This window comes from Macrosteles quadrilineatus, unplaced genomic scaffold, assembly GCF_028750875.1.
Source record: "Macrosteles quadrilineatus isolate MER2022 unplaced genomic scaffold, UCM_ALF_1.0 Scaffold_1__1_contigs__length_201487025, whole genome shotgun sequence".
NCBI classification, from domain to species: Eukaryota; Metazoa; Arthropoda; class Insecta; order Hemiptera; family Cicadellidae; genus Macrosteles; species Macrosteles quadrilineatus.
Genome location: NW_026542594.1, coordinates 151,803,499 through 151,831,425, shown reverse-complemented (window position 1 = coordinate 151,831,425; position 27,927 = coordinate 151,803,499). Strand labels below are relative to the sequence as shown.

Genomic DNA, 27,927 nt, shown 5'->3' with positions numbered 1-27,927 from the left:
CTGATAGCCACATCCACATCTCGCATCGCAGTGTGACTGTGTCAGTCAAGCGTGTAGCGTGCAGCGATGAACGGATTGTCACAGTCGCCGGTTCACAACCACGTGTCTGGTCTGAGGAAGGAGTCACTCGCCGCACGTCGAGGGTCCGCCGCCCTCAGTGTGACAGAGAGCAACGATGACGTCACCGACTATCGCCGCGTCATGGTCATCTACACAGGCGGTACCATCGGCATGGTCCGCGGCGATGACGGAGGTGAGGAGAATACGTGCTTATTATGATATGATGGCTTTTCTGATAAGTTTGACCTACGAATAATCTGCAGTATTAAGACATTCAGGGATCTCTATGGGGGATTTTTTATGGGGTAATAATAGGTAGGGTACCCCCATTTCTTACATCGTAAATATAATATTTCCTTGTTATTCTTGTGAAGAATAAGTTAACTGATGTACCATTGCTTGCTCAAAGATATATTTTTACCGAATTTGTCGAATAATTTGTTTTATTTTTCATACTGTAAGCTATCACAATTCACTAAACACACTTCCTTCCCTGTAGCAGCAAACCTAAGTAGGTACACGAAACTTAATGTTTAGTTTTTAAAAGGGAATAAATGAAACATTATGTAGGACAATTTTAGCGAAAATCCAACCAGGAAATTTGCGTAGTTTGCCGGTTTGTTGTGATGGGGGTAGTTTAATGTACTAATCAGCGCAGTTTTTTTTTCAAATTTGTTTCCAACATTCTGGAGTTAATTTGATTTGATTTGTTCAGCAGAGTTACCTCGAATTTGTAATTAAAACAAAACAAAGCATAGATGAAAGTAGTAGTTTTGCGTAGCATATGTAATCTTTGGTAGTAGTAGATACAGCTGTAAACTTGTCTACTTCTTTAATCTATGGTTTAAGTGTACAGAAGAATAATTTATCAGGGCCTCAACTTATCAGCTGGCTAATTTCGAAATCGACCTCATTCGTACGTAGGAAACAATGGAGTGAATGACAAAAAAAGACACGATGACAATGCTGTTGGTTGTTGGGATGTCTCTGCGTCTACGTTGCCTAATCCTTTGCCCAGTAAAGGCCCGTTTTGCCAGAAGCGTCTCGTGCGTCTGACGCTCAGCGTCTATCGCTCCGCGTCTATCGCTGCCCACTGCTTTGCATTGTTTTAGGTTAGCCTATTTTGCCAGAAGCGTCTATCGCTACAGCCGCCAGCGTCTGTAACTGAGACGCAAGCGTCTGACGCGGACCACTGCTCCTGGAGCAGACGGAGACGCAGTCGCTAGCGATTATTACTGGAATAAGCACGTGTTTAGTTGTTGACTTAACTTTTGTTTCCTTAAATGAGTTGTGTTTTCAAGTTTAGTGACATGTCACAAACAAAGTGGGGATTCAATAGTGAAGAAGATGAAAAACCGATTAAAGCCATTTCAGCACACGACTGTTAAGTCAATTGTCAATTGATTTTCAATTAACAATTTAAAATATCCCTCTTCAGGCCTCTTTAAAAACATATTACGCACTTCTTCCCTACGTTTGCACAACATTTCTAATATCTCATCATCGTCTAATTCCTCAACTAACAAATACTTTACTACCTATTTGCTTTTTACAGGTTATTTTCAGAAACACTCCTTTTCCCACCAAAGTAAACCACTTACTGATCAAATAATCGCAAGGAACAGACGCTTCTGGCAAAATAGGCCCGAGCGATAGACGCTGAGCGATTATCGCTCTAGCGATCATCGCTGAGCGTCGGACGCACCAGACGCTTCTGGCAAAACGGGCCTTAAGGCAGTAGACTCACTCGAAGGTCGTTTACAAAATACTGTAAACGCAATGTTCTTTCCAGTAACAAGTAAATTGTTAGTTCAGTTCTGTAAACTGAAAAGATCGATTGATTTCCCCTAATTGTCAACTTAAGTTGCGAGTGAGAGTGTATAATGCATAGTTTTTGACGACTTTACTCTTTAATCCTCATTTGACTGTTTGCATTACGGTAAATGGTAAATTTTATCATATACTTGGGAAAATAATTAATCAATTAGAGGCCGCAAAAAATTGTGTGTATTCCAGTGAATCATATTACTACATAATATTATATATTTATAAATAAATGTGATGACACCAGCTAGGACAATTTAAGCTTGACCACTAACGCAAAATATATAGATTGCCTTGCTGAATGAGGCAGCAAACTTAAAATAGATTTATACCCAATGCAGTTATATAATAACACAAACTAATATCAATGGCAGATGTGTCGGTATTCGAACATTCCAAACGTATTCTAGACTCTTATAAGTATAGCATAGCCAACATTAACACGTTACGAGTAAGTACCTAACTGATAATTGAGCAATATTCTTGCTACGTATTTTCTGAAATTACCGTAGTGTCACTGTCTATAAAAATCGTTGGTATTTATAAAAAATAAACTCTTGCAAGTGCTTCGCCACTGTACAGCGGTCAGCATTCGTTCCCGACCAGAAGATAAAATCAAACCTCTGCTGTCCAAGTCCCTTCCTGGTAGTGAATTTGCACGGGCGGAACCCTCATGTAACAGGAAAACGGTGTCTCCTAAAGTGCATTGTTGTGTTACAAAATGGCTCAAGTCATTGTCCTCTTCCTTCAATCGTGAAAATAAGGGCTATTCACCGACTCTAGATAGTTTCATATAAAATGTTACTCTATATCTCAGTATGCAAGACTTTCCCAGTTGAATATAGCGAATTGATTGTACTGTTTATGATGCTGCCCAATTTTTTGAATAAAAAATAATTTAATTTAAAAAAAGACACTGCTCAAAAAATTAGAGCCTTTTACTTCTTCAGTATCCAATAGTAAACGCTTCAATATTAGGAAATGTTAAAGCTGTATAATTTGTTCTTTGAATAATATTACTCGAGAGCTACTGTTCTGAAATATTGAAAACTTGAGCAATAAGCATTACCTACTGGGAAACTTTACGTCACGATAACTGTAAAAATTGACTGTTGCCAAAGTAAACAGTAGTAACGGCAAACGAAAATTAGAATGATAAAATGTTGTAATTCAACAAATTTATATTTTCTACAATGTGATATATTTTTATAATGCTTAATATACAAGTAGCTTAGAAGCTTACCAGAAGTGGCTTCATTGACCATGTGCTCACTGCTCAATACATAAATCTTATTACGCGAAGAGACTCAAAAAGACCAAAACGTTTTTTATGCCGCCATGCTCAAACCCACTCTGTCCGATTTTAATTTCTAGTTTGATCGTCACTAGTATTGCGGTTCGTATTTCATATTTGTATTGCGGAGTAAACTTATTTACTCGTACAATCTGGTAAACCGACATATCTGTATACTCATACAATAGTAATTCGTTAATTTTCTTAATCGTTGTTGACATGTTTGTTATAAATTGACGTATGTACTCTGTGTGTGACGTATGTACAACAAATAACCCACTTGAACATTGCACTAGAGACTTGTCCAAAACAAATGTTTACACTATAATAATCTATGTTGATTTATAACACTGACACTAATTTTTCAATGAACAAACTTGACGGGCAATGTTTACATTGTTTGAATGGGTACCGTAGGTATCTTTACTATCTTGACTACTAATCCAATGACGGCGTTGACTGAGTATTACGATACGACTGATTCATCATCAACGACTGACGGTAAAACAGTATAGGCCTAATTCATTATCAGTACATAAATTGACTTTCACAGCTTAACGACCGATGAGATGCCAAGGATATATGAAATGAGCTTGGGTGACATTTTTTGTGCAATGCGACTGGTAGGGCCTACCCTACGCTTACTCATTTTAAGAGGTTGTTGATAAACTAATGGGAGGGGAGTATGTGTCAGTTTGCATATCGTTTATTTTATCCTACGAATAAAAATTACAAGCCTACGTAAGCCATGCAGTGAATGTGTAAACGACGTTTTCACTGCAGTATTTACTGTAGTAAATTTGCTTGCTAGTCCGGATAATAGCTGGTTTCTGGCCTAAATCCATAGATGGAAAGTCCCTAAAAACAGATAACTGCGGTCAAAAAAGTTTAGGAGCATTTATTGTGTTGTAGCGGATGGGATACAACACAGCACCAGGTTAATTATACGCAGCGTCGGCGAGGTACTTCCGACTCGATTCTCCCTTAACATTATAAAAAGAAGACTTACAAGACATTACAGGTCTAAACAATATTATTGTTTTTTACTGAGATGGCGAGCAACCAGTGCTGGACTACTTGGTTACTATTTACCCTAAGCATAGGTGCAAAAAGCAACTTACTTTTACCGTACGCCAGATGATTTTACCCCACAATTGCACCGTATTCCAGCTGATGTACTGTAGCCTACTTCAGCCGGTTTACCTTAATCAAGAAGATTTTACCGTACTTCAGTTGATTTTACCGTGCTTCGGCTGATTTTATCATAATCCATTCAACAAGTTTTACAATTCTTTTCTGGAACGATTTCGTGGTCTACAAAGCGTACAGCTAATTATTTTTGTAGTGTGACGATAAGTGTAGGGATATTTCACGTGACTCTCCCGGAGAGGTGCTTTCAACACACTACATTTACACTACCTTAAAAAAAAGCTAATTATGAGTTTCTTTAGGCTTTACGAGAAACAGTTACATAAACTGTATGTATAGTTAACATAAACAAATTACGTTACTGTACAATGTAACAAATAGCCATGACAGCTGGTTTGGAAGTTTTTTTGACAGTTCAATTTCAGTACGGTATTAATAAAAACACGTTTATGATCCACCGTTGGTGTTCTAATATCCGTGGCAAGCTCTCATCGAAGCTACACAATGAATTAGACATTTATTTGGCCAGGCACATTTTACTTTCGAAAATAAATTTTGGAAAGGATTAGAAACGTTACTGTTGACGATTCTGTTCAAATGTCATGTTAAAATAGTGAACGGTATATTAAACAGTGTTGTGATGGAGGGGTTGTGTTTTAACCATCATATATTGTTGCTGGAAGTTTGGTGAAAAGTAACGTACTCAACTGGCATTTCATCCGTGAAGTGTTTGCGGTACTCGCATGAAATCCTGCTTTTGGCAAGCCTCGCAACGGGACCAACTAACATGCTCCTACCGTAAACCGATATTTCTTGGCCTTATAGCATAATTTACTATTTAGACCCACGCTCATTTTCCGACCTCAGTCGTTAAATTGTATCAAATATACTATAACTAAACAAAAGTTTATGCGTGTGGATTTGTCCAAAATTGTATCACAATATTAACGACTAACAAGTTTGTGACACAAGTTGTCTGCTGGAGTGCTGTCCGACCATAGACCAATAAATTAAACCAACACAAAATATATTTTTTGTAGTGAGAACATAAATAATATGACCAGATATGTATTTCTCGGACCACAACCATCCAAAGTTATGTTATCGAGGGCAATCAGTACCGAATATTCTAATCTTACTAATATTATAAATGTGAAAGTTTGTGTGTTTGTTTGTTTGTTTGTTTGTTTGAAGTTCAATCACGCATTAACTAATGGGTGGATTGGGTTGAAATTTGGCATGATGATAGCTCACATTCCCGATTAACATATAGGCATATTCTTATCTCAAAAATCCTTTCGGGCTGCGCCCCAGTGGCTCTGCAGTTCCCCATGTTAACCTTATGAGTATTTATATTTAAAGAGAATTAAAGAATTTTGTCAGCTGTTTCAACTAAAAAAGTTGATTCTATGATATGCAAAAGCATTAAAAAGTTATAAGATTTACCAACAGGGTGCAGCACTATAATTTTTTTTTTGCATTTATGAAAACAGCTTATTTGAGCTAGGCAACAACAAAAGTGCAGTGAGAACTGTCAAAGTAGGATTGTTTACAGTTGTTATGTTTTTAATTTCATGAATAATTTGTGATATTTTGCGAATTTTTAATAATTAATGTTTCTTTATTGTTTAGGTAAAGTGGTAGAACATTATGACAATGGTAGATGTGTAATACTTTAGTATACCGTAAATTTAAAGAAACAAATTTTATCAAACTGTGTCCTCCCCCATTGTCAACCGCAAAGCTTGAGTACAACTTAAGCAATTTATACTTATATTATATGTCAACCCCGTACGAAGGACGGGTACTCTGCTAGTGACAAAGTAAATGTTGAGGTCGATCAACATCAAAGTGACATTTTCCTTAGTAAAATGTGTATCTTGGCAAATACCATCCAATATTCAGCTTGAGTCCTGGTGAATCGCCAAGTGTATTACTTAAATTTATCAATCAGGGGTTCAGTCAATATGCATGTAAATTACTTGTCAACGGTCGTTCTCGACAAACTAACCTTGTTTGCTGTCTGGGTTTAATTAATTTCCAACAAGTGACATAAAAGTGACTGTTTTTAAGGATGGGTTCCCTTTATTGTCTCGGCGGAATCATGAATAATTTACTACCTAGGCTATTAAAGACGTTTAGCCTCAATATTTTTTGCTAAGAACATCGATGTCAAAAGAGCAATGGTGGTTTGAAGGGACGGCTAAAATGTGATAAAAAATCAATAACCTAATTAAACTGAGCAACGGACGTTTTTGTAGCTAACATTTAAACTAAATTCATGCATATTTTGGCTTCATATTTAATCCAATATTGCTCATATTAAGGTATAATTTCTACTAATATAACAAAGCCTGTTTATCACTCAATGATATTAATCCACCTAATACCTAATAAAAAAAGGACATTTTTAAAAAGGTCACACTCTTGTGTCAGAATTTGGTGACTGAACAACTGGACTTGCCAAAACACCCATCTCAATTCTCTTCACCACTACAATTAACTTATTCTTCAACGTTTTCTCCAATTTAGTTTTTTCTAGAATTTTTTTGTTTTACTTTTTTGAATCAATAAACTTGAAATATGAGTTATCGTCTGAAATGTTTTTGTAAATCGTCAAATAGTACATTCATACTAAAGTTAAATTAGGAAATGTTAATAGAAGCATGAACGTTTGTATTATATTGTCTGTGCCTGTAGTGATAATATTTAACACCAGTAACTCCGAAGCTGAACCCATTGAACAATCTACCAATGTTAAACATTCAAATTCGGTGATTTTTTCAGCTCATCCTCGACATTATGGTGTTTTTGTTTACAGAGTTTTCACCTATCTCAAATATTTAAAAACTTGCAAAGTGCTTTGTTCGCAGCTCTGTCAAGAAGATAATGAACAAGTACTGTTATGAGTAAAATTGTGGTGTCTGAAAGCATCTCCTTGTCTATGAATTTGCCGGTTTGTTTAGTATGCTGTTAGCGATCAAAATATTGAAATTCCAAAGGTGAAGAGAAACTAAGAATTGAAAGAGGTGTTTTAGTTAACTTGCAAACTCGTCTGAGGAATTCAAATTAGCTGGTTTAGGACAAGGACATCCATTGGTATTCATGAGAGACATCTTCAACAATTTGTGGGAATAAAATCTAAAATTCCAATCTATTTTGATAAACTTGATAAGTAGTGCTGCTTCTTAAAGACTTCAATTTAAAAGTTGTTGGAAGAAGACATCAACATTACCCTTTATCATACAGAATTGAAGTGTTTATGAATCAATAAAATATCCCTCACTAGACTGAGTGTTATACAATAATGATAATCTACAGGTCAACAGAACAGATTGACCTTATCAGCAAAATAATGGCCAATGGAATGTTTCGCTACTCACACTGGGAGTTCTGCATTGTTTGAAATTGTTTAAGGAATAAAACTTAAGTAACCTTGGACTTTAACCCATTTATTTAGTTTTTACTTAAATTAAAAGTTGTTTAATTAACGTCCCATAAAAATGTACTATGTTTTTATAAGTTAATGGCTCTGTTAAAAAATACTTTATATTATTTAACTGAAATATAATGTGTACAAACATACCAAGCCTAAGATAATTAATACAACTATTGATGGAATGTTTGTGGTGATAAGGGTGAGATAACATTTACTTAATAAAGTGTGACACATCCTTTGGTGACATAAGTTAATCAGTGTTAACAAATACTAGTTTTATCATGTTGTTATTTCATTTTGTTTATAAGCCAATGCAATTAGCTAATTTCCTAACTTTTTTTTCAAGGGACCCTGGTTTTGATAATAGTATGTTAACTGTTATAATAATCAAGTATAATTAATATCTAATAGTTCAGTTAAAAATGAAATCTGCTGGGATCACCAGCCACCATTAAATACAGTAGACTATCTCTTTTCCGGACTCCTCGGGACCCAGGCCTGTCCGGATAACGGGTTTTCCGGTTAAACTGACGTCCCCAAAAACTCGTTAAAACGGACTGTTTTTACTGTGGTATTCGACTTAAATTTAGGAGAGCATTGTATTTAGACACGTGATCACTGGTCTCAAATCTTTCCCACGAGAACAGTCGTTTCAGTACTGCCAACTTCCTGCCAATCTAGTCCGGTTAAACTGTGCTCGCTGGGTTGGGTTTAACCAATGTGCTGATAAAAACTGTCCGGTTAAGGGGCTGTCATTTCCGCCGAGTGTAGTCCGGTTAGTCCGGTTAAACCAATGTGTTGATAAAAATTGTCCGGTTAAAGAGATGTCATTTCCGCCGAGTGTAGTCCGGTTAAAAGATGTCCGGAAAAGAGGATGTCTACTGTATATCTAAACCACTTGGCTTCCCAGTTGGTGGTTTCAAACTAATTATTTATGATACCACTGACTACACAAAGTAAGTACAATAAGAATTCCAGGAAGAGATGTACAGCCACGTTATGATCAGTTGCCAGCTGCCTTGAAATACACTAGAGGCAGTGTATTGCAGTTTCAAAACTTAAAACATACTTGTTTGTCGTTACGATCTGTTCAAAACATTTACAGTCCATAGATAATTTTAAATTTAGTTTTAATTTTAGTTTTAATTAGTTTTAACCCTGAAGGTGTCCATCAATACCTAAATCTTATCAAGGATTTGTGTTTTTATTCATGTTTGATTTCATAAGAATAATCTAATAAAGATGTATATATTCCTGTTTAACTTTATTACTATTTTTCATCTTTAAATAGAAAATTGTATTTTATTCTAACATTTAGGAATTGTAAATGTTAGAATAAAATAGAATAAATGTTGTATTAAAATGTGTTACCGTGTACGATTTTCATGTACAACTATGTTCGCAGCTCTGGTTCCTATTCCTAATGAGTTTGAGAAAAAGCTCCGTCAGAATCCTCAGATGCATGATGCTAAGTACGCCAAGGCGATGTTCGGCTCATCCTCGGACATGGCACCGCTAGTTCTTCCGTTAGTAGCTTGGTTTTTGTGATCTCATAAGCTATAATTTCACACATTTTCATCCTAATCACTCAAAATTTAAAAAATATGTTGATTTTTTATCGTAGGCTACCCCCTAATAATAATTTTTTTTTTTTTACAAACCTGTCCAATAGGATAAGCTTAGTATACAGTAAAAAGTTAATATTGATTTGTTTGTTATAGAACTGCAGTCAATAAACAAAAGTTATAGAACAACCCATACTCAACTAGTGATCAAACTCATAATATTGTCACTGAGTTTAGATGATAGATTGCTTCATCTTCAATATTATTTTCATTTAAACACAACCTACCAACACAATATATGATTTTTTGTGATGAATATAAGTTAAAAAAATCTATTTTGCACATCTATCATGTGCAAAAACTATCATACTTGACAGAGAAATGTTGAGCATCATATAACAGTAAAGTTTCAATTATTCTCAACCTTAAAAGTGTATGTATGAAAGAATATGATGGAAACCTGCTTAAATTATGTAGGTATCTTAAATTTTACTTATGAATTTTCTTACCAATGTAGACATTACAGAAACATGATGTATGCCTCAGGAATGTTCAAGGGATGCACAGAATAGTGTACTCCATCACGGAGTACGAACCTCTGCTGGACTCCAGTAACATGACCATGGCGGACTGGAGCACTATAGCTTATGACATTCATGTGAGTAAACCAACTTGTAAACAAACTCTGGCAGTTATAGGGTTAAATTTAAATTGAGTTCATAGTTACCAATCTATATCTATATACATGTGTGTATATTAAGTATGGAAACAAATCTGTATTTTTAAAACCGAAACAGATATAAATATTCTGTTTATGGCATTGATTGTAACAAAGGTTCCGCAATCTTTTACGGAAAGTACATAAAGATACGTCTTATGATACTTAAAACATATATTTACGCTTATACTGTTACTCACAAGACGGTAAAAAGATGGTAAGTGGTGATCTTTTCCATCAAAAATATTTTTCAACCCCCCTGACAGGGTAGGGGGTAGGGTTGTGACTTATTTTTTTTAAATAGCAATCCCTATTGAGTGACCCCTCATTTTGAAGGGGTATGCAGTAGAGAATAATATGGTTCTTTAAATCGAATTTATAAATCATTTACTCACCCATACGATCGATTATAGAAACAGAATTCAAATGTAACATAAAAAAGTTAAGATTTTAAAAAAATATGTTCGTTTTTGCCAGGGAGAGTATAACTATTAATTTTCCCTAAGCTACCTACACTTATTAATCGTGTACATCCTCAGGTCATATAGTTTGAGCAAGCTTTAAAAACACAAATATCTCAATTGCTGAGTTCATAAGCTAAATTGTGTAAAATTCAGCTTAGCTTGAGTACTTTTTGCACCTCACAAAAAAACTACCCCTTTTGATTAATATTACACAGATTATAGTAATTGTTAATTGTTTAATGATCTAATAGAGTGATTGACCTTGTAGCAAGCTTATGAGTTCTACGATGGCTTTGTCATCCTCCACGGGACTGACACAATGTCCTACACAGCCTCTGCTCTGTCCTTTATGTTGGAGAACCTGGGCAAGACAGTGGTCATCACAGGCGCTCAGGTACGTGAGTGGTGAGTCTCAGGACAACAATAACTTGTCCACCCCTGCAGCAGCAAATCTGCTGACTAAAATATTTAAATCCTATACTCTAACACGAACTATGTCTCTGGTTGTCTGTCTGTAATATATACCAAGCCTACCTCAAGAAAATTCTAATTTTACTACACAACTCATTTGAAAATTTAGAAATTTAACATTGGCCTTAAGATTAGCCATGTAACTATGTTGGTTGAACAAATTAACAAGGAAAAGGTAAACAAAGAGTTGTCAGATGTGTTAATAACAAGCCATCCACAGTATACTAGCAAATTACAAAATACAGTACAGAGGGGAAAACATCAGTTGTAACTATTGAGCAAAGATTACTCTGAAGATAACTTGATATAGGGGAAAATAGTTCCGCCTACTGATTAATTTACTTTGTCCTATCCCACCAAAACTTTATCTCCGAAGTACTGAAACATTCCTATAGTAATAACTAATTACATCTGTGTATTTTAATTGGCATCAAACTATTACCATATACTAAAATCCCAATGGAAAAACAGGCATAATCTCAATTTCTTTAGAAGAAATGTAGTAGCAAAAAAAATCATAACATTTATTTTTGTTTAATGTGCTAGTTTTAGTAGTTTAGAATTTGAAAATCAACAAACTATGAAACAACGTGACAGGCAACAACACGTGACGTGACAGGTCTGGCAAGTGACAGACCTCAGTAGTGAAATCCTCTAACAAACTAAGAAGTTATCAAACCAAATAATGCCAAAACAAAGAATGCAAGTGTCCACCAAAAACAAAATAGACCAAACTAAACTAACAAAACAATTCCAAATGATAAACAAATAATATTTGTACAGAGATATTCACCTAACTACGTTGCAAGGTGTACTTAACTACCACGAGTAATTACTGATAATAATAATGTTAATGAAGATGTTTGTCTATCGTCAAAAGAACATTTACCAACATAACACTATACAATATCTTTTGTTAGCAAGAAGAACTCATATAAGAAAAATAATAGTCATAACAGATGTGTTCTGTTGCGGTACTCACCATGAAATGTAAAAAATTAGGTTTTCCATTTTCACCTCGCCCTTCTTATTTTTAAGAAGATGTTAATTGCTAACCAAATGTTTTTATAATATAAGTTTCTCTGTGGTGTTTCAGATTTCAATTTTTGAAGTGCGAAGTGATGGTATAGACAACTTTTTGTCTTCCCTACTAATTGCTGGTAACTTTGTCATTCCTGAAGTAACGTTATTTTTTAACTACAAGCTTCTGAGAGGCAACCGCACTACAAAAGTTAGTTCTGAAAGCTTTCATGCTTTTGACTCACCAAACACTCCTCCTCTGGTCATTGCTGGCATCCACTTTGAAGGTATTTCAACATATTAACTAAATATATTACTTAATTCTAAAAGCTTTTAAGAAAGAGACATTGTTTATACAATTTATTTACATGTTTTATAATTTGTTATCATTATCCACAAATTATTCCCATACCCATCCAGTGGCGGCAATAAGAGCCCGTAGGCCGGTGTTTGTTGGCAAGGCAAGTTTGTTCGCCGGGCCCCCCTCTCCCAATAATCTTTAAAACATTATCACATGTATTACCGCCTAAACTTGCACTTTAGCTTGGCACGGCATCTTCCGAGGCACCGAGGCGTCATCATCGTCTTCCATCGGCCCTCTCTGGTGTCACCCGCCGGGGGCTAGGAGGATTAACATTAATGTTTTATCCTCCTAGGCCGGGGGCCACTTTGGTTCTAAATACGGCCCTATTATAGCGCCTTCACACAGTCCACGAGAACAGTTGATGTAACCTGCATGACTGATGACAATTCTTTTACTTAGGTTGGTAGGGAATTCATATCGATCGGTCAAGAAATAGTGTCAGTTTAGCTCTTTTAAACTACTTGTCCTAGTGGAGCACTGGGTTTAACAAATTTTCATCATAAAAAACTTATGGTAATTCTCATATAAATATTTTTATGAAAGGGGGCCCATGTGGCTGAGCCTTTCCCACAATCGCGGGCCTGTGTCCCGATAAAATTTCCCGAAAAATCCCTGTCAACAATCCCTGCTGCTCACGGGCCCTCCTAGCTCGCCCCCCCCCCCTATTTCTTTAGTCTGTGGGGCAGTAAACAATAAATATATATATTTTTTAATTCCTCATTACTTAGGCCTATTTAATGGGTGTTGGATTCTATTAATTTATAGAGTCTTCATGTGTAAGCTATATTAATAAATGCACTGTTGGTAAGTTTTCAGATTTAATTTCATAATGTATAGCGATATCGACATTATTATAATAATTTTTTCTACAGTTGACTATCGCTCTATCTTCCGACCTTGCACTTTGGAGAAGTTTGTTGTCCACTGTGAATTAAACCAGAATGTTGGGCTTCTTAGAGTATTTCCAAGTATTCAAACAAAAACAGTGAGTACAAAAAAGCATCATTTTGGAAAATTAATTCTTGTTATTATTTTTAGCCAAATTATTAATTTCTTCTTCTCTATTCACTATTTTAATGGAAATTCTTGTTGAGAAACCTTTGTGTTATTTGCAGAAAACCATATATAAAACTAAATACCTTGAATTCCTGATCAGATTGTTATTAATTGTTTTAAACTACAATACATTTAAGTTTTGGAAACATATATAACCAAACATATTCAACTCAATAAGTAATTAAAGAAAGAGTGTATTGTCAAGGCCTCACTAGAAAAACAGGCCATGCTGCAGGATGCATGACGTCACACTTGTGGATATATTTACTGCCATATCGATATCCCATATGTTTTTGGTAAATAGGCTGGCTGTTTATGCCCGGCAACTTTAGTACAACCATAGATTAAACATACTTCCTAAGGGAGTATGTTTAATCTATGGTACAACTATCCACCACTGTGATGTAGTGTTGCGCTGCCCGCGCTGCAGCAAGGCCTGTTTTTCTAGTGGGTCCTTGGGATTGTTAAGTTACCAAGTTCAGCTAAGTTAACTGACCAACTGATTTATTGAATAGCCTTGCCAAACAATTAACGTTGCAAGTGAAAAAAGTAAATATTTTCAGAAACACAAAAAGTTTTGTCCGCGCCGATGCTAACACAGCCAGTTTCCCGTGCATTCAATTGCTTGTAAATGCTGCCAACCTACGTTTTTAAAAACCAAATTTGTCTTTTGCCACTTTCTACGGCAGAGTTATTTAAATTATAATGATGAAACAAATACTGTAACTGTAACTTTAAAATCGAATCTTCACATCATATTGTTATATTTTTGTAAAATTAGGCACCATAACCACTTGTTCAATGAATCAGTAGTTATCTAGGTAGGATTTATAATCTTAAACACTTGAAATATCTAACAAATTTACCTTGGAGTATACCTGTATAGTGCGTGTCATATTGTGAATATTTATATGTCATAGTACAACACTATTGGGAGGGTGTATTTGGCAGGTGGAGACATTTCTGAAGCCCCCCATAGAGGGAGTGGTGCTGCAGACGTACGGGTCAGGCAACATGCCCAGCAACAGGGTGGACCTACTGGAGGTGATAGCGGAAGCAGCCAAGAGAGGTGTGCTCATCATCAACATCACACAATGTGCCACAGGCTCTGTGTGTCCTGCCTACGAAACTGGCAAGGTGAGCACTACAGACTACACTTACTAATGGACAGAGTAGAATTTGACATGCAAAGCTGTGAGTATTTGACATGTCAAGTCAATGCATAATATCTATGCAAATTTAGTAAAAAACAACTGACAATCTGACACACACTTTCTCTCGTTATAGCTTGTCAACAATCATGGATACTGGTGGGACTAACAATGATATTTTATGGAGAAAATCACAAAGCTACAATATCTTTTGAACTGTAGTTGTTGCAGCAATAGGGGTCAAACACTTGTCATAAGGACTATAACACGCTGGATTTAAATCAAAATTGGTCAAGCCGTTTTTTTTACTAAATTTGTCGGTCATTTTATAGTTTACTATGGGAAAAAAGCCCTTGAAAATCATAATTTCAAGAAAATGAAAACCTGGGCTGTTTCCTTTAATTAACAACTTGCACAGTGTTAATTACAACAATGTTTTTCATTCTCTTGCTGACTTGCGAATGAATATATGGGAAAATCGCTATGTCAAATGCCAATGTGTAAATGAAAAAAATCTGAGCTCTGGGAAGAAACAAGCATTTTTAGCAATTAGAGTTAAAATTCAAGGCAAAGCATTTGTACATATTTAAAAAGATGGATAGCTAGTGAGGAGAGCACAGCGTTGTATGAAACTGAAGTTATTGAAACACACTACATGTCTATATTTATTTTATCCATATGTATTGCTGGTTCAATCCGATTGAAGTTAGTTTTGGATTTAGATGCCATCTGTTAATCTTTATATTAGTGGTATATCAATTAACGATGCTACCTAACAAAAGTTTAAAGTAAGAAAGTAACAAGTGTGACCAGTGTTTGACCCATGCTCTTAAAAACCATGCTTGCTAAATGTACAAAATATACAAATTCTAATTTACACACTGAGACTATTATTTCAGATGCTGTATAGTTCAGGTGTAATACCTGGCTATGACATGACCCCTGAGGCTGCTCTTACAAAACTTGCCTACGTCCTGTCAAAGTCTGACTGGGACCTCAATACCAAGAGAAATGTGAGATATGAGTAATAATTTGTTTTCCTAAAGATTAGGTATTTCTATAATAATTTTTAAATGTACCTCTGAGTTTTTATGGTCGTTTTTCCTACAGATGTTTATTTTTAAACTAACCTTTCAACATTCAATGCAGAATTGAAATATTTAATTTTTTGACTGTATTAGACCTGTTTCATTAGTTATTCATTTTCTGAAATTTTTTAAAATAACAGTTTTTGCCTGTAGTGCTAAAATTAGGTAGCCTACTTACCAATAATTTAAGGTGTTGTGACCTTATTCTAATGCATCTAAAGAAGGTAAAATTGCCCTTGTATTATTTGTTTCAAAGGAATGTTTTGGTACAGTAATTCTTTTCTAAGTAGGGCATAGTTCTATTCCTAATTTACTACACAGTAGATGGTAAAAGTAGATTTTCTACCAACATTGTAATTTGTGGAGCAATTTCTATGTGAATTCTATGTCCAAACACAATACATAATTAAAGTATATTGTTGTGTGCCAAACATTTCTATTCCTTTTAGGAATTAATTTACAGTTTTGTAAAAGTTTAATGTACAAATAAGTGAGTGATGACTTGCAGTATTTACCTACAATCTCTTTTTTTTAAGTTGTCTTTGAATTCTAGCAGATTTCTTTGTAAGATTTAATATGGTGACAGTCAAGTTCTTGATGTCTATTTGACATAAGTGATAACATCATCCTCTGGCAAACACAAGGAAATCAAAATAATAAATCTGCTAAGGATTAAGGATTATATACTTGTTGTATAGTTAAAGTTATATGTGACTTAATAGTTCCCATGAAAGTCTACTTAACAATTTTTAATTCTAGATGCTGGAAAGCAATCTGCGAGGGGAACTAACGAGTGGTAAAATAAACCAAACACCAGTTTTGGAGGATTGGGATTTGATTGATGCTGTTGCAAGATCAATGCACATCTCATCCCCGACGGAGGTGAAGATGTTGCACGCCATCCTGTTCCCAGCGATGTTGACCTCAGCTGTGGAAAAAGGTGACACAGGGAAGATTGCAGAGTTGAAGAACTACGGAGCTGACATTTCTGCTACCAATCCAGACAAGCGGACGCCACTGCACATAGCCTGCACGATAGGTGATGTTAAAGTGGTGAAGTTTCTACTGCTCAACGGAGCTAGTGTTCACATGAAGGACAGGTTTGATCAGACCCCACTGTTGGATGCTGTCAAACATGATCACGTGGAAGTGATCAAACTGTTACGAAGGTGCGGAGCTCACCTCACACTCACACCCAACCAGATCGGCTGCCAGCTTTGCAGGTAATAATTGTTAAGGAGATTGGTTTTGCCCAATCTCAACACCATGTTGAAATTATGAACTGGTATCAAATGAGTGTGCTGATAGGGTTTCCTCTTTTTTCTACTTAAGTACCTCTGCTTGTTTACAAACTGTAATGAATTTCAAGACGAAGTTTCAATCACTATATTAACATGGAAACCAGATTTCACATAGTAGAACTGATGGAACTAGTCTTTTGATAAGGACATCCTATGAATAACCATCCGAATCGCCGATTTTCCAAATCACTTACAGAAATAATATAAAAATTATATAATAATTACTATGTGATTGTGGATATAGTGTAAATTTACAAACGATCGCAATAGTAAAAGCTCGGCATGACTCGGCCTATTTTCTTTACAATGACCGAAATTTCTGTAAAAATCCAATCATCTGAATTTTTTATTATCTGAATGGGGTCCTGTCCTAATTGATTCAGATAATTAGAGTTGTACTGTAATTAAGTAAAGATTATCTGATAATTATGCATATATGTACATTTTAAAGGGAATAAAATATGGATATGAAGAAAATAAAGAACAAAAAAGAACCATGATCCAGGTAAAGTAAAAGTGGCTTTCAGCGTAAATTACCCCTGAATAAGAAGCAAAAGTAAGATAAAGTACGGATGTCTACTTAAAACTACTTAACGCAACCTTATATTACCCTCCCCTCGCAAAAAAAAAAAAAAAACATTCTATATTTTCTACTGAACATGACATAAGGGTATTAATTGATATATCCCTCTAAAAGTAAGATGGTGACTTTCCGACATGACCATAAATTAGTTTAGTTTCCTTCAGTAAGATCTTTGCTGGTCATTTGCAGCATAAATAAATAAAGTAAAATGTAGCATTGTTTTTTCAATTTAGTTGATACAATGTTTGTGATGTTTTGTCAGTGCTGCAAGCTATGGCAATTTGAAGAGGCTGCAGTCATATCATGCAGCCGGAGCCAACCTGGGACAACCAGATATCAGCGGCCGCACTGCTCTGCACATGGTACAGACAGAAACATCACAGAATATTAACCATCGTCCACAAAACTTAGGCTGTTTGAGGGGAAGTTTTCTCCTACTTTTAGCGAATTTCCCTATAGGGAAGTAGCTATTACCGTAGGTGGCACGGTAAGACCTAGACCCGGGACCGATTTACTTTTTCATTTTGATGTCCCCAGAGGCCAAAAACACCATTCGTTCAAATTTTTATATATGTATATATATATAGACATATATATATATATATATACGTCCGTGAACGCGATAACTTGAGTAATTTTTGTCCGATTTTGATGTAATTTGGTTTAAAGGTGTAAAGCGGGATAAACTTGAATGAGTTCGCGAACCAGCACGATCGGACCATGGGAACGGGGCTTTACAGGGGGTTTTATGGGGTAAAAATTGGTTTTTCTCACTTTTGACCCTCAAAATACAAAATTTCCCGATTTCTCTTTAGACCTTTTTAAAGAGCTTAAAAAAACAAATAATTTAGTATACAAAAGTATTTTGTTCGATTATTAGTAACGGAGAAAATTAAAAAAATTGTAAATTTTAAATTCCCATGTTATTCTTATGGAGAATATTGTCAAATGTTGTAGTTTGCTTGTTTATGGATATATTTTGATCAAACTTGGCAAATTTATTTAATTTGTACTAAGCTATCAATATTTTCCTCAAAAACACACTTTATTAGTTTCCTTGTAGCAGCAAACCTAGGTACTCGTTAAACCTAATGTTATTAAAATATATTTAACTGAAAATCAATTCAGACAAATGGAAATTCGCTTAGTCGGCAGGTTTGCTGCGGCAGGGGTATTTTGTTTATGTCGCAGCTGATTGATGTTTACATACCGCTGCTGTTGAGCTTTTATTTCAAAGGTATGATCAAGTGGAGGGGATAGGTTTCTTCCCCTAAAACCGCCTAAGTTTTATGACGGGAGTATAATCCAGTGTTGCTTGAGAAATCAGATGATATTGTACTTAAAGGTCTTGGTGGAACTAGGCAATCACATAGGCATTTCGAGTGCCAAAAAATCCTCCGTTATTAGTTATAACTTACATTACAACCACTTTACATATGCTATTTTAGTACTAGGCATGAATTTTCAAATTCATATTCGTCTCTAGATTTGGAAAAGGGTTTATATCATTTTATTTATTTAATAAGTTTTATTTGCAATCATTTTTCTGTTTGTAATCTGTATGGTGGTCGCAAACCAAACCAAAACTTTAAAAATTATTGCAAAAACAAGCAAAAATAAAAATAATCTACTCTTACAATGTGTTTTAAATAAAGGATACAAATTTTAAATGTTTACCTTTGTAGGTTTTACTGTACTGTATCTATTTGTAAGAGATTATAGTTTAGCTGATTGTTTGTTTTGGTCAAACTAGAGACATAAAATGTTCTTAATAATGCATTATTATTCCTTAACAGTCACACGTTTTTTTTACTGATGGATTATTAAAATGAGCTGTCTTCAGTTTGTAGATGTGTAATGTTTGATTTTGTTCTGTTACAGGCAGCATTGCACAGCTATGCTGACATTGCAAAATTCCTCTTGTCAAATGGAGTTGATCCCCAAGCAAAAGATCTCTTAGGGTTAACAGCCTTAGAAATGGCCACAAAAACGGAGAACCAAGAAATCAAAGACATTTTAAAAAGCTCTGTATAGTATATTGATCTGTGTACGATTTAAAGTAAAATCAATCTTTATTTTTACTAAAACTACATGGAATAAAGACAAAGAAAATGTGATACAGGAAAATAGTTTGTTCAAGAGTTATTTCCATAGGAAACAGTACAATTATTTTAAAACATGTTTTTATATAGTTTTAAGGTTTGTAAATAATGTTTCTATTTTGTTTTGTAGTAGTTTATTAAATTACATATAGCTAAATCTCAGTAATAAAAATGAGCAGATTAAACGTATAGATGATTAATTTCATAAGGAAACCTTAACATCCCATCTTCCTCCAGGGATTGTAATCTGAACCTGACATAATAATAATATCCGTATTAATTTTTCTATGATTGAAAACTGCATGAATTCTCTATTCTGTAAATTTATTTTGAATCACATCCTCTTTAACGACTCAGGGTCCTACCATGGCCATAATAAATTACCACGCAGGTTATGTTTACTGAGTCTCTTTTTGGATCTTCATTTCAAATATTTCATTATGGAAAGCATAGGTGTTCTAGGCAATATAATTAAGACTTTAAACATACAACAACAGGAAATTTATCATAGCAATTTTAGGTCTTGTTATTTTCATTTTCAACTAAATAATGTAGTTATGTAAAAAAAATCATGACAGGCTTACATCAATGTAAACTTTGCATGGTAAAGTGTCCCCCTATAATTTTAACATACAGTGACTGCAAAGAGATCCATGGTGCAAATTTTCCAATAGACTCAATATGTCAAAAGTAAATTTCTTCCATATGATACACGCTGAACCTGGCTCTATAATAAAATACTTTTCCATTATAAGTTACAGTATTTGTTGGACCTGGATTAGTACCACATAAAAGTGATCATTTCACAGTGTTGGTATTGTGGAGATGTATGAGATGGTTCATGTATCTTCTAGCCAACTCCTTGGTGAAATGAGTGAGCTTGTCTGGACTCAACGGACATTGATTGTAAAACACTTTGCAGCCGTCATTGTCCTGCTTGGCTGAGGAGACCGCCTCGCCTAGCCATGTTCCAGCCATTGTCTTCTCCACCCACTTCAAACTGAAACAATACAATCAAGTCTGTCAACAGGACATCATGTAATTTAGTAAAAGAAACAAATTATGAAAAGATTGTCTGTGACGAATGAAAACAATTCACTATGGCAGTAACTACCTTAAAAATACTTCAACGCACTTTACGAATGGTTGCAAAGGGCTAGACTCAGAAGTCCATTAACTTTATTTGAATAAAGGACAAATAACTCAAAATCCTCTACAGTTCTTGTGTTTGTAGAGCTTTCATTGTTTATACATATTAAGTTGATATCAGCTTAACCAGTGCTTCCGTTTGGTCAAAGAATAGGAGATACTAGCAGTACCTGAGAATAATTTTGCATACTGTACATTAAATATGTTCTTGGTATAATACACTTAATTATAATTGCTTAGTAAATAGAGCACAATTTAGTAAGACAGTTCTTCAGAACACAACTCCTTCGTAGTTTATTACAAATTTTAACAACTGAGATGTTGAAATTATACTTTTTTAGATCATAGATTCAATATTCTTCATTTGATCACCAAACAATTATCTATTATATTATATCATGTCAATAGTAAGAAATATAACATAGGTAGGTCTAATTTAATCAAACCGATATTGCAATTAATTGTACACATGCTACCATTCTACTTCGATACCGTACTTTAACAGTGATATACCGTGCCAGACAGTTTGTTGATCTTATGTCTTTCAACAGTCTTTTATTATTATTTTTTATTCAAGAGGTTTACAGATTCTGTTTCCTTAATTGTCTATAACCTTAAACCTTTAGCATTTACCCGTCCTCATGGGCCACAGAGGCCTGTGCGTGAAACATATCCAGCAAAGCAAGGGGTGAGCTGGTACAGTACAAAGGTGAACTATACCTTCTGTATCCAAATACTGATCATAAGTAGTGACAGAAACCAGAACCCGAACCCACAACATCGCTACTACTGACAAAACCACGAAATCTGAGCACATACTTAGGAGGTTTATTGTACTCATGACTTTAATTTATTTCATTCCAATTTTCCTCGTCAGGTTTCCCTAGTTGACAGACTATAGCCAATGCATCTTACACCATCATGTTTATCTATTACTATGTAGTTTCCAAAAACTGCCTTCAAATGATGTTGGTAAAATTCCCTGAAGAAAAAATATAAGCACACTTTAGTTTTCTGCTTGAGTCCATAATTCATACTAAGTTCCAGAGACAGAGTTTTTCTCTTATAACGAAAGCCAAACGTTCTCCCTCAATACAGTATTTGTAAACATACAATGTATGGAATAAATTATATTTTCCATCATATTGGTGATTGGTGAGAGAATTCTTGTCTGATCTTATTTGAAGTCCCAGACAATTACCACAAGAATCATAATATTCCCTACTAGTTATTACTTTGTGTTTACACTTTAGTGCCAGTTGTCAATATTATTTAGCAGTCTCACCTGGAGACTCCATCCACCACCTTGCCCCAGCTGGAGGGATGGTCGCTGTGGATGTTGCGTCGTCCGGCCTGTACCAGAGAACACACCCCTTGCTGCCAACAGGCTGTGCTGTTGACGTGGAATACCTCCTCCACTCCTCGGATAACACGACTCACTTCACCTTCCTCAAACGCTGTAAAAAGTATGATCTAGGTGTGAAATCATGCTTGAAAATGAGAATCTTCCTAGCATAATAAGAAAATCAGGATTGATTTTGAAATTTTCAATTTAATATACAGTCCTTTGCCATAAAACTGAAGTGTAAAAATACTTTGACAGGTAAATACAGATTTCATAAATAGATCTATATGTGTAAACCGCTAGGAAGATAGTACATTTTCAGAATAATGATAAAGACGAGTGCGGGAAATGGTCTTTAGTTATTGTATTATAAACTAGTAATGATCCAAGGGGAAGGGTGTAAGAGCTCTACATTACTTAGTTTTCCCATAAATTCTTTTTCCACTGTCGGCATCATAACATGGTCCAACTAACTGACACTATTTATGTTTACTTGCATACTAATAAAGACAATTTGATTTGGTAAAGGGAATCACAAACTGGATTTGGGGATTGAACAATCCCTTATGGAAAACATGAACTTGAGACTTTTGGAAATTATAATCCTAAAGTCCTCCCTACAGAAAATTTATAAATTTCCATATAATTTCAAACTCTTTTTTCTGTTTTGCCTATCAATTTTCCGGCTTTGCTGGGTATAAGCAATGCAGCTGCATTGTTCAATATTTTACATCTTTTTTACATTTTGGTTGATTTCTTTGGGATATTGCCTTCTAAAAAGAATAATGTGTCAGTCCCAAAATGGTTACTTTTTTTTTGTAGTATAATGATTGGTATATTGTCTAATGGTCTGATGGGATCATTGATGAAGGTCAGAGTATAGAATTTTCTCTGCTTGGGGTCTATCAAGCAGACTTTCCTAAACTGAAAGAGGTTAAACTGGATTGAAGAACCCACCAGCCAGGAACACTAAGATTTAATCAATTCATTTTTGTTTTTTAACCCATCTTTTTGTATTAGTTTTTGATATTTTGTACCTATTTGCTTGTTTGTTTTGAGAAAAGGTTTGTTCCATAATTTTTTGTAATGTGATTGTCAGTGGTTTTTTTAATATTTTTAATTGGTATCTGTATTCTGTAATGTGGTATCTTCTGAAATTGCTTCTTTTGCTAATTTATCTACTAACTACTTTGTGTAGTATTTCTAGTTATTATACAAAGTTATGAGAGAAAGACTTCAGAAATGCAGTAGCTGGCCAGTAAAAGCAATGAATACAGAACCTTTGCTTCTCATAAGGTTCTGTATTCATTGGTAATAGGTTTGAATTTGTGTGCCAAGTACAGTATTCACAATAATTATTTGAGTATAAGGATGAGCACTATATCTACTCTAGAAGACCAGTAGCTATTCTTGAAATTTGTTTTGGAATCAATAATATATAAAATAGAATGTATAAAAAAAGATTTGAGGACTGTTAAAACAAAAATGTTTAACATTCCATAAAAACATTTGTAGAGTCCAAATTTTCATAAATTTCTGTACTACATATGTTTGTCTTGTGTACCTCTGGCCTGTGGAGCTGTAGGTACAAAGACCCTGACTATCTTGGGTATGACGAAGAACAGCATTAAGAGCAGCACACTGGCAGTGAGGAGGGACTTAGCGTTGATGTCCACCACGGGAGTGACGCCGTTGCCGTAGGGACCTTCCACAGTCTTGCCTCCGATGGGAATGTGAAGAAAAGGCACTGCAAACACCATCTCCACCTGCACAGTATAGAACATAAACTTTGAGGTTTTTGTGATCCGTTATAAAATTTAAATATAAAAGCATGTAACCATCAAAGTATCTTGTTGTACCACACCTAGGGGATATACGTAAAGTAACCAAGGGTGCTAAAATAATTAATGTTATAATTAAAATAATTATAATACTTATTTTAATCAATAATTAATTAATAAATAACTAATTAAGCTGCCGTCTTTTTTTTAAACATTAGTTAAATTTATTGTTAAAAAGCCTTGGCAATACCAAGGCCAATCCAATGATTGGCCTTGTTTGGTTTATAGTGTTGAATAAATAAATAAATAAAAATGCCTCTATCAAGTGTTTTTCTGGTACATCAGCTTTTCAGAACAACTTTTGACACTGTACTAGATATTCTATTCTACTATTTGGCCATTATACACTAGACAATCCTTAACAATAAAAAAAACATAAAGTTTAGCTATACTTTAAATGTATTGCTTTACCAGGCCGTTGGGAAGACCGTACAGCAATAAGGGTCCAAAGTATGAGAAGCAAAGGTGTGAATGAATTTTGTTAGTTGAAATTTGTATTAGCCTACTGGTATCGAAATTCACAAACTTGACCACTTAATTAAAATAAATGCAGTACCAGTACTATAGTCTAAAAATGTATGTGTAACTAATTTGAGTACCTGTAGCATGTTTTTACTCAAAATCACTATATAACTATATTCATGCTAATAAACCCGCCTTAAAAATAAAAAAAATATAGATAACTTAGTGTTAGTAGGAATGCTCAATAACTTACTCTGATGTTGCTCGCATCATTGTTGAAAGACAAAAACCTTTTAAATTTTTGTCTATAAACGTGGGGTGTACTGCGTTCTTCTCCCTCCAATGTGTAAAGTGTTTCTTGCTGAGGTCTGGAACAAAAATTACAGTATTTAAACAAGTTTATTGAAGTGATTTATGGTCACTATCAGCTGTTGGTACCTGAAGGCAATCTTCAATAGCACCGGTTCTTAGGAAATGTACAAGTACAGTACTGGTGATGGTAATATCGTCGATGGTAGTACCGGTACTGAAGACGTTGATATCTGTACCGATACTTAAATAATGTGGGTGGCGACCACCTTATGGGTGCCAAAATGATTGTATTGATTAAGTACACTATTTTACTGTACTTAAATGGTGACTGGTCTAAACCGAAAAACCGAAATCGCAGAAATAGTGGCAAGGTGATCGTAGGAAAAGAAATTATTGATGACCATCTGTTGCAATCACGGCAACATTGAACTTATCTACCCTAAACTAGCGTATCAACGTCTGTAATTAGCCGCCCCCGTGATCACGTCAACATCGATAGTATTCGTGCCCGCAATTATGATTATGCTATTTGACGTGACACTGTGAAAAGAGAACTGACAAAACGCCGGTAACGAAAGTACGCTTGTCCATAAGGCTATTACCCGGGATAATTCAAAAATATAAATGTTCAACATCACACTTGTAATATGTTTCCCGTATTTTAGGCCTATCAGTTTTATTTTTAGTTTGTCGCAACGAATGTCATTGCAAATTTAGTTGGGGGGATGCTATACTTAAAGTTTATAATAAACTTTAATTGAACTGTTCCGTGGACAACCAGCGTTGTGTTGTGGTCATACGTAAAACGTTTTTGAAGCTACCATCGCCTTATTTCGCGTTTTAATTATGGATCATAATTGTGATCGTCATCATTAAGGTCCCGAAATAAATCTGCTACACTGTACTTATTTCTCGAAGCAACAAAACGATCGAATCTAAAACCTCTACTTCCTAAAAATCCTAAGATCACCGTGATAGCTACCGCGAGCAGTGTAGGTCTCTTCGGCGCGACATTTCGATATGGAATACGAATGAAGTTGTGCTTCTTATAGCATATAGCACGAGCACCGGAATCACTAAAATTGTCTGTAACTTTTTTGTATAGCAAAAGTTATATAGCATTGTTTTATAGCAAAGTTATACAACAATGTTATATAGCGAAAGTTTTTTAGCAGGTTTTGCTACATAGTGTAAACCACTAGTGGGGCCTTGTGTAAACCCGGCTGTATGGAACCAAACAACACAAAATAGTGTGATTGTATAAGGCACGAGTACTCTTGAAAATAGGTTGGCAACGATAGTAATTTTTTATTGTAGTTATTTGTGCAACTAGGCGTTACACATTATATTTTTCCTATAGTTGCTATAAAGCATATTATATAATTAGTCTTCCAAACACACACTATACGTAGGCCTACAACACGTTTTTAGATTTAGATTAGGTTAAATCCAAAATCCAAGCTGAACGAAATAGCAAACGCTTACGCTGCACCAGCTGATCGTAGTCGTATTATCTTTAAGTGTTGCCAACTTATTTTCAAGCGTACACGTATAACGTGCCTAATAAAAGCACGCGGTTTTGTGTTGTGTTTGGTTGGAATACTGGAGAATGGCAAAAAACGAGTGCGGCAAAATAGCTCTTTTACTCTCTAGGGAGTAATAGTCAGATGTTGTAAACTTCGATTGTAAGCAACCCTCACCAATTTTCCGACCTCGGTTTCACTTCTATCGTAATACTTGAGCTCTGGTCGAAAAGAGTCAGTTTACGCACTGTTGAAATAATATACTGTTTTCCAATGAACATGCTAGAGGCTATTATCCCTAAATAAATACTGCTTATTCTACAAATAATTAAGAGTCTTGATTGCTGATCCATGAATAAACGCATAGGTATAGTCAATAAATAAATTTATTTGAAAGTGTCTCATATAAAAACGTCGGGCAGTTTATGTGCTATTATAAAGTAAAAGTTGAATTGGAGTATCTTAAATCTATAGTTAAATGTCATTGATACAATATTGAAAATTTGGTTGAAATAACAAGAAGTAAGAAGATGACTTACAGGCCTACTGTACGTATTTAACCTAATTTATATCACTGCATTCGACCAATTTAATCAATACAATCCATCTTCCACCTTGAGTTGAAGAGCAGCTTATGTTTTACTTTCCATTCTTCTCCTACCATTGTTTTGTTAATTGTTTTACTAATAAAAAATTATATTGATAATTTAGAAAACGTATATAATATATGTAAATAAAATATATAAGGCTGGTACCTGTACTTCATTAACCTGTATGTATAATAGGTTTAATTTTTCAAGCACAGGGTTTTTTTATGCAACGCAAATTACAAGTGAAGAGCACTGTTTACAGACAAAAGCTCATGATTTGGCAGCCTTGATTATTTACTTCATTACCAATCAGCTGATATGCATTGTTGTCTATATGGTTTAGTGTTATTGGTAATTTATTGTGCATTTACTACACTTCTTCCTAAAATGCAACCAATGTTTATTATTGATATTGCACATTATGGGAGGAAGAAAAATTGTATTATCGATCTCTACAATTTATAATTATTTACAGTTTGTACATCGTAGATCATCAGGTAAAATCGTTAGTGCATTTAAAAACAGTAATCAAGATTGATATATACAATACAGTATACAGTTTAAAACTGATTTCAAAAAGGCCATTAATCAAACTTAACTCCAGAGTCCTGGAAGAATTATTTAACCAAAAATATAGCGAAAGGAAACAGATATGTGTTTGCATTGAAACAAAATCCAACCCACCAGTTGCTGGAAAAAAATTTTCTAAGAGTTTTCATAGGTGCAAACGTATTAGAATTGAATGTGTTAAAAGGTTGGTAATTATTTGTGTAAAACATATTTTGGTTTGTCATTTAACAATATAGCTTTAGGCAATCAAACCCACCAAAAGAGTTTTCAGCTGCATTGTGCCCAAGACTCCTTGACTTACCCGTAGGTGAGTATGTGATCCTCGGCGCTGCTGATGGGTAGAAGGCCTAGGACGAGTACAGCGGCGGCGGCGGCCCAGGACCTCGACATGTCGTCTGCTACTCTGACTGTCCTGTGTAGCACTTGCCAGTATTGTGTCCTCGGTCACACTTTCAGCCTCTTGTTCCGGAGAAAGTTACGTCACTT

General features: G+C 34.9%; 2 protein-coding genes across 2 annotated transcripts; one reads left to right on the top strand and one right to left on the bottom strand.

Annotated features, from left to right (window-relative positions):
• Positions 1-19: 19 nt before the first annotated feature.
• On the top strand, positions 20-19,838 carry LOC128987525 (L-asparaginase). Its single transcript, XM_054408415.1, has 11 exons — positions 20-253; positions 9,172-9,292; positions 9,878-9,989; positions 10,782-10,907; positions 12,081-12,291; positions 13,241-13,353; positions 14,376-14,561; positions 15,475-15,588; positions 16,423-16,886; positions 17,810-17,909; positions 19,429-19,838. The coding sequence occupies exons 1-11, from the start codon at positions 67-69 to the stop codon at positions 19,579-19,581; spliced, it is 1,887 nt and encodes a 628-aa protein (XP_054264390.1). The 5' UTR covers positions 20-66; the 3' UTR covers positions 19,582-19,838.
• LOC128987532 (uncharacterized) lies at positions 19,753-27,843 on the bottom strand. The gene is made up of 5 exons (XM_054408428.1): positions 27,743-27,843; positions 24,700-24,814; positions 23,708-23,909; positions 22,084-22,255; positions 19,753-20,649 (listed from the first exon to the last, which is right to left on the bottom strand). The coding sequence occupies exons 1-5, from the start codon at positions 27,829-27,831 to the stop codon at positions 20,448-20,450; spliced, it is 780 nt and encodes a 259-aa protein (XP_054264403.1). The 5' UTR covers positions 27,832-27,843; the 3' UTR covers positions 19,753-20,447.
• Positions 27,844-27,927: the final 84 nt, after the last annotated feature.